At 31.8% G+C, this 8,833-nt stretch overlaps 1 protein-coding gene across 1 annotated transcript in view; it reads right to left on the bottom strand.

The window, feature by feature from the left end:
- The window catches only part of LOC109374573 (kelch-like protein 1), a 141,304-nt gene that overhangs the window by 24,669 nt on the left and 107,802 nt on the right, over positions 1-8,833 (bottom strand). The window contains exon 3 of the mRNA XM_019629291.1: positions 953-1,089. Coding sequence (XP_019484836.1) covers positions 953-1,089 — 137 coding nt within the window. The remainder of the gene's footprint in view (positions 1-952; positions 1,090-8,833) is intronic.

Here is an 8,833-nt window from a genome sequence, read left to right as displayed (position 1 = left end):
TCACTGTATACCATGATAAACAGTTCCGATAAATGAACCACATTCCATTCCTAAAAAAAAAAAAAATCCACTCAGCCTATCTGTCTTCACTATCCCATGATTTTATTATGTCTCCTCTTATCTCATGTATCTTGAAAAGTTATTAAAATGTTTTAAATGAATGTGGACAATGATAATGCTCTGAACAACAGGTTTTATGCCTTCTAGCTCCCTCTTAAGTTTCACCCTCTATCATATTTGTTCCCTCATCTAACTCTTTTTGCCATTTGAACTGTGAGCTTCTGGAGGCCAAAGACATGGCTTATTCATTAGTTTACTCTCCAAAGATAGAGGTAATATTAAACAACATTCAACACATGTTTGCTCTACCTGCAATATTATTTGAATGCACCAAATATAACAGAGTGCGAAGGCCAATAGAAGATGTCAATAGAGGGGATCAGAAACAGCTTTAAAAACCAGTCATTTTCACTTAGAATTTTCAATTCTAAGTATTTTCATTGTTCCTTTCAACTAAGTTTATAGAGTCCACATTAAACATTCTGTGGAGCTCTGAACATTAAAATAACACATTTCAAGAAAAAAAGTGTTATTTGAACCTATAATTTCCAAAATGAAAGAAAATTAGACTCTATTTTCCTTTCTAATGCTGTATATACCAAATTCTAACTTGATAATTAATAACCTCTTTGCTCCTATCCCGAGCTCATCCAACTACTGTTTATTTTTATAAGTCAGTTTGAATTCTTTGTGGAAGGAATTAGGTATATGTATACATATATACACTTGTGATTTCAGTGACAAATGAAAAGGTAATCTGATTTTTCAGTTAATTTTCAAATGGAAAAAAAAAATGAAAGATACCAGCTGTGTTTTCTTTAAGCTTTAAATCCTATGTCCAAATTCTAAAATTCACAAGACATCAATGTGTAGTATAATTCTTTTACTGTACCTGTATATGCAAATTGAACAAGATCCCAGAGGGCATTGGGGTCTATGCCTTCCATCTTGATCTCCTCTTGCTTGGCTTCACAAACATCACTTGTAAACATGGCAGCAAAGTAGTCCGAGACTGAGCTCAGAACAAGCCTAGAAGAATCAAAGGATCTAATTTAGGCCATGAATACAAAACATCAAAATGCTAAGTGTCAACAATCACGCAGTGCAGAGGACTCTATCATCTATCTATCTATCTATCATCTATCAATCTATTTATTGCTTTATAGATTGTACTTTTAAAAACTGATTTAGAAAAATTTTCTCCAACCTTTGGTCACAGAGCATTCTTCTACATTTTCTTCCATCATTTTTAATACACTTTTCCTTTCACATTTAGTTTTTCCATCCTTTTAGATAGGAATCAATTTTTATTTCTCTCTACGCACTCATTCACTTTTCACCACACTATATATTAAAGGATTCGATTTGTACCAGTGAATTAATGATGTCACCTATATCATCACTTTGAGTTCTGAATGTATACTGATCTGTCTCTGAGATTTCTAATCTTGTTTTGCTCATTTGCCTGTTCTTATGACAATACAATATTCTTTTGTATACATATGATATATAGTTTTATATCTATCTATCTATCTATCTATATATACATATATATATATATATATAACTTATATATATATAGTTATAAATATATAAATAATATGATTCTAAATATGTCTTTATATCCATTAAGGCAAACCTTCCCTCTTTAATTTTATTTAACTAGTAGCGGAATTTCATTCTTCATGTAAAATTTCAAGTAAGTTTATCAAAAATACTCTGAATTTTTTATTTTATTTAGGAATGTGTGGTATATTTATCATGTACAGTCATCTAGTACAAAAGTATAAAATGCCTCTTCATGTATTTAGGATTGTGTTTGATTATATCTATTTAAATTTTTAAGTTTTCTCAAAAGTTGTCTTCAGTATTTTTGGTTGATTCCTATATGTTTTACAGTTTGGTTTTGTTAGTATTGTGTATACTAAGTTTATTTTTTAAATGCTATTTTCTTGTAGGTTTTTGTTGGTTTAGAGTTCATTAGTTGAAACTTTCATAGATCCATCTTTCATATGACACGTTTACTGAATCATCTTACTAGGTCTTTTGATTGTGCTATTTTTTCCTCTATGTAGATGATTATATTATCTGCAAATAATCTCATGTTGCCCTGTTCCTCATTCTATAATACTTCTTTTCTTTTGCTTTCTTTAAAACCTCATCCAGGACTTTCGGTTCTGTGTTAAACAGTAGCTGTGTCAGGGAAAAAAATTTGTGGTTTTTTTCTATCTTGTAAAGAATACGCTTAACGATTCTTCTTGTAGTAGAATGTTTGTTTACCAAGTCAGGAAAACCCCTTTAATGTCTAGCATTGCTAAACACTTTTATAATATATGGATGTTAAAATTCATAAAAAGTTTTTTTTTCTCTGAATCAAAATTGCCTTTAAGAGTTTTCAATTTATAGTCATTAATAAAATTAACCTTTAATTTTATTTTTTTGTATTTTCTTATCTGAATCTGGAATCAAGACTGTACAAGCCTTCGCCTTTTGAGCTCCTTTTGCTTGGCCTGCTCCAAACTCTGTGGAGTATAATTTCCCTTCTATAATGGCCCTTGAGCGATTTTCTACTGCTCGGGCCCACTTCTATTTCTTTGAAGTGCACTATCTCTTCTAATAAAGTGCTCTTTCATCACATTAAAAAAATAAATAAAATAAAAGATTATACAAGCCTCATAAATAAGTTGGCAGCTTCAATTCTTTTCAATTTTGTATAACAACTTATAGAAGAAATCTTGATTTGGCTATTTTGGGGAAAAGTGACAGAATAATCCTATTTCAATTATTGAATAAGCCATGAAACTTATTTATATGCTCTCTTTCTTCTTCATCAACTTTTGCATTTTACAGTTTTTAATAATTGACCCATTTTACCCAAGCTCTGAAATGTATTAATGTATATTGTTCATAAAATTTTGTTTGGGTTTAGTTCTATCAATTTCTATTTATTTTCATTTCCTCCATTTGTTCTTTTGGGTTAATCATCTTATTGTCTTTTGTTTTATCTTATTCATTGACATGTTAACTATATCTTTTTCTTATGTGTATGTGTGCAATTTTTTTTCAAGTGGTTCTCTTGATTAGGGACCAGATTTTTTTTTCTATAAAAAGCCTGTTATTAAGTATTTTAGGCATTGAGGCATTGAGAGCCATACGTATAGTCTCTTTCATATACTTTCCTTTTGAAAATTTTTTAATTGATTAAAAATACAAAGGTGAGTTTTAGCTTATGATTCATACAAACAAGATGAATGCCATAGTTGGCCGCAGGATAGAAGTTTGCTGACTCTGTTTAGAGATTACAGTATTGATCTTTAATAATGCTCTAGCATCAAATATAATTATACTCTTGATGAATATTATAAGAACCTTATAATTCTGTTTATCCCCTTTCTGCTCAGTCAAGACCATTTTTAAAGGAGAATATACATGTGAAAGTAAAAATTTATATTATATTTACTCCTTTTTTCACCTTTTCTGGGGCTCTATTGACTTGTGCAGAAGCAGGCTTCAATCTGGTAACAATACCCTTCACCTGAAGACATTTCTTTAGTATTCTTTGTAGTGCATGTGTGATGACAATAAATTACCCCAGCTTTCATTTATCTGAAAATGTCTTTATTTAGCTGCATCAAAAGTATCTTATAAAAGTTATTTTCACTTGCTATAGAATTCTAGATTGAGACAACTGTTTTGCTTTGTTTTTCCTTTGGGACTAGAAAAATAATATTTTATTATGATCTAGACTCCATTGTGACCAATAGAAAATCAGCTTTCCTTCATATAGTTGTTTTCCTAATGCACTACGTCTTTTATCATTAATTGTTTTTATTTATTTTTTTTTATCTTAGGATTTAAGCAGTTTAACTTTGATATTTCTATTGTAGATGTGGTTACTTAATATTTACTCTGCTTATAATTTTCTGAGCTTCCTAGAGGAGTGAATGGATTTTTTTTTATCAAATTTAGAAAATTATCTGCAAATAGTTCCTAATTCTTTTCACCCAATTTACTCTTCAAACTGTTTCTATAACTCCAATTAAATTTATGTTTTTATAATTGAGAGTGCCTCACAGGTTGTTGAGTCTCAGTTCATTTTTCTCATAAGGTTTCTTTTACTCTGTGTCTTAATATGGATCATTTCTAGTGACTTGAATTTTTCCAAATCTTTCTTGATATTCTCATTTCCCTATTTATTATACTCTTCTTTTCCTATAAATATTTTAAATTATTTTTCATAGTTGTTTTAATGTCCTTTACTGATCATTTTAACACCTGGATCAGCTCTATGTTAATTTACATTGACTGATTTTACTCTTGACAATGGATTATATTCTCCTGCTTTTCTCCATGTATTGTAAATTTCAATTGTATAATGGACATTATGACAATAAAAAAAAGTTGAGGCTAAAAAGGGATCATCACTCTAGCGTTTAGTTATTTATAACAGCTCTTTAATAGTTTTAAAGAAAAAGTATAAGTATTTCATTTTTTGGTGAGTTTTTTTGTCATTTTAATGGAAATAAGATTTTTCATGTACTTTAAAACCTTGTAAAGACATAAATTTAATAAACATTGGGTAAAACACTTAGCAACATATTATGATTCTAAAAAAAATAGAGAACTATAAAGAAGTACATTGTAGTTAAGAGGTGTGTTTTTCACAGTTGTTTGAATTAAAAATTCTGGAACTTCTTTCTGTTTAGAGTAGATTAGAGGAAATTAGTACATTCTTGAGTGTTATCAGGAAAAGTTTACTCACTGATGGAGAATAAAGTTACAAATGTAGAAGAGGAGAAGACTAAAAATAGAAAAAAATCCTATGATGTCAGACTGAGATTGGAGGAGGTATCAGTGTAAATTGATAGTGCTTAATATTAAACAAATGGAAACACTTAGTTTTTGTGTATGCATGTAAGGGTGTACATGTGCATGTACATTATGGGCTCCTTGCAAAAAGAACAGACCACAGGGCTAGAAAAATTCTTTCTAAATTATTTATTTTGCAATTATATCTGCTATATATTTTGTTTCTATATAATGTAAGTCAAGGTTATGGTGAACATTGACTTCCACAAATAGAGACATTCCTTCTTATAACAACAACAAAAATCTTTAATATATACATTATGTACTTAAGAAGTACTTTATGTGATCCATGATTTTAACTATTTTATTGATATCAATGTCTATAGTGATAACATGTTAGAAATATCTGAAGTTATCATTTGTGACACAATTAATTGGGCAGTTAGTAACTAAACATGTCAACTCTACATTCTCATAGACTAACAAAACAATTAAGGAATAGCTATCTTCAAATATTTATTATATACCAATCAGATAAATCAGTCAAATGATCAGTTTTAACATAAGAACTACTAAATATTATATAACAGTATAATATGAAAATAAACTGTAATAAACCAGAGGGATGTATATCTTTGCTAGAGCATAATTATATTGACCTAAAATTAACCATTTTAATTTTGCACATATAAAGGCTTGATTTGGGGGAAAGGGGGACATTAATTCAATCTTAAAGAATTACATAAAATCTTCTCAAGCATCTATAACAAAACTGCTAACTCAGTAAGAGAAGTGCAGAAAAGTTTATACTGCATTCGGATTTAGTGAGACATAAAACTTGCATTCGATTTTTAGAAGAGGGATGTAATGAATAACAGAAAGTAATATCTTTATATGAGCATAGATAGCTTCTATTAACGCAAGGGAAGCAGGAGCCAAAAATTGCAAATAGAAGTGGATACATGCAGCCACTCTGGAAAATCTCTTATTGAGTCACGACAAACGTATTTCCTTCGAAAGCTATTAAACTTTTCTAAGTCCATTCCAGTTTAAGGTGGCGGTTCACATCGCTAACCTCCCACGCCGTCTTTAAATCCCCCTTTTAGCTAAGGCAGAGCACGACTTTCTTCTCTCAGCTGACCCCTGATTCACTGACTTCGCTTCCTACTCAGACTCCTTGACCCTCTCATTGCTCCAGGTTTTCAATCAGCCTTCTCAATATTTGCCTTAACGCTCACTGTTTTGGAATCATTCTTGAACACGACCTTAATTATTACCGTTAAGGTGGTGTTAAATCCAGCCTTGTCTCTGGAATCCTTATAGAAGCTTCTAACTAGATATCCCAGTAGCAAGTCGGCATGCTCTACGCTAAATCAAAGGCTTCTCTGCGAGGTTTTCTCTCTTTTTGACTTCCCTGATTCTAATTGGTGCACCACCAATATTTTGAACATTCAATCAAAGTAGGTATTTAAAAAAATCATCACTTATGTCTCCTTCTTCTTCATTGCCTATACCAAATAAGACACAAAATCCATCTTTCCTTTTGCATCAGGCTTGATGGTTGCCTTGCCGAGACTCCCTTTTGACCCCCACTGACGTCAGCACCTAAGGGCTCCCAGCTACCCCTTCTTTAGAATAGCGCTGAGCCCACCAGGAGCTGCCTCCCTGGGAGTTTCTGTGCGACTGCTCCTCTTACCTCATCCCCCACCTCCACAAGCTCCCCTACTCTCTACCTGTGGGTGGGCCCAATGGCGATGCTTAATAGAGCCCAGCTATAAAGTACTGCCCCTTTTCCTTAGGGTAAGCCTAACTCTGCAGCACATCGTGCTCCAGATCTTCCTTGGGGTTAAAGATGAAAGAAGGCTCCCGCTGAGGCCACATCCTTGACCTGCTTTGTCCTCTGCCCTGTCCTGCTTCCTTTCTTTTGAAGACACTCCCTCAATAAGCCAGCGCACCTGAATCCCAGTCTCCTGTTCTACTTCCAGGGTGCCTGACTTATGACATTGTTCCTAAAAAAATTTCTCAGTTCATCTCTTTCTCGATATTTATATAGTTCTCATTTCATGCCTGGATTAACTCTAAAAGCTTCTTAGATCATAAACTCGTTTTTGCAGTGCTCATTTTGGGGCATTTTCTAAAGCTGTACCATTTTTCAGAGCTATCTTTGTAAATGATGATAGGCAGACTATTGCAGTTGTTACTACATTACTTCTGTAGCCAGACTGCCCGGGTTTGAATTCTATTTTTCACCACTTGTTAAATGAATAACTTGGCTGAATGTCTTAATTTTTCCATTTTTCAGCTTTGTTTTGTATAAGAAAAGAAGGTGGAGAAAATAAGGATTTCCTTTCCTTTCAGGATAAAATGGATTAGTATATATGCAAAGCGTTTCAAATAGAGACTGGTACTTAATCAACACAGTGAGTGTTAACTAGCATTGCTGTTTTGTTGTTATTATTATTATCGTTATTATTATTATTGACTTAATTATGTTAGTCCCTCTTCAAGACCTTACATGAGCTTCTAATTATGCACATTATTTAAAATCCAAACTTCTCTGCTGGTTTTCAAGATCTATCATAATCACTTTTGTTGTACTTTTTTATGCCTTAATTTTGTGTTATTTTCTACAAACTATTCCACTTTTACTAAGACAGCACCTCAAGATTTTCACAATCACAGATTATTTACTCATGTACTTTTCCATATTATCCTCACTATCTAAAATAGTATATTTGTTCTTTTTCATTAGACTGACCTCAAGCACGATTTCTCTGAAAAACTATCATAATACTTTATCATGTTACCTGTTTTCTTTTAGATTATTTCTTGCACTTGAAATCAAAACCAAGTATTTCAGTTGAGGTTATTTGCAACTATAATAATTTCCTTAATTGTCTTATGGGTTATTCTTTCCTTCTCAAGATTATTGTAAACTTCATGAGGAAATGTAGCATATTTTATATCCTTTTGCATCACCAACAGAACATAGACCAATGTTATAATATGTTTGATAAACATTTATTTTAATTAATGCAAAAAAAGATAATTCATGTACTGTTGAATATTAGTGGTAGGCCTAAAGAGGACATTAAAATGATATCTAAATGAAGAAAAACATAAAAGTTTTTCAGCTTCTCTTATCTTTTTTCTTCCTGTTTTATTGATATATTATTGACATGTAACATGTGATTTGATTTATATATATATATAAACCATTCATATATATATATATATATATATATATATATATGAATGGTTACCACAATATATATTTACAATTGTTATATTCTGTTAATGAATTGGCCACTTTATCAATATGTAATGCCTGTCTTTGTCTCTTCTTACCATTTTTTATTTAAAGTCTATTTCACTCGTATAAGTATACTCCTGATCTCTTTTGATTTCTATTTGCTTGGAATATTTTTTTTTCTGTCACTTCACTTTGAGACTATGTGTGTCTTCAGAGCTGAAGTGAGTCTCTAGTAGGCAGCATATAGGCAAGTCATATTTTTAAATCAATTTAGCTACTCTATATCTTTTGATTGGAGAATTTAATCCAATTACATTTAGAGTAATTAATGACAGATAAGGAATCATAATGTCATCTTATTGTTTTCTGAATGCTTTGCAATACCCTTGCTCCTTTTTTCCTCTTTTGCTGTCTTTCTTTGTGAATTGATGAGTTTCTATAGTGTTATGCTTTGATTCCCTTCTTTTTTTTCTAGGTTTTTGCTTTGTGGTTACCACAAGGCTTACATAAAATATCCTATGAACATATGTATTTTAAGTTGATAATAACTGAACTTTGATCATATATAAAAACTCTACCCCGGCCGGCCGAGTGACGCATTGGTTAAGAGCTGGCTTGGGACGCCAGCTCTGAGCAGCAGGCATCGGTTCGGATCCCACATGAGGGCCAGTGACACTGTGCCCTCTACAGCTAAGATGGTGAACAACAGCT

Source organism: Hipposideros armiger, unplaced genomic scaffold (assembly GCF_001890085.2).
Source record: "Hipposideros armiger isolate ML-2016 unplaced genomic scaffold, ASM189008v1 scaffold_835, whole genome shotgun sequence".
Lineage (NCBI taxonomy): Eukaryota > Metazoa > Chordata > Mammalia > Chiroptera > Hipposideridae > Hipposideros > Hipposideros armiger.
This window is presented reverse-complemented; position numbering and strand designations above follow the sequence as displayed.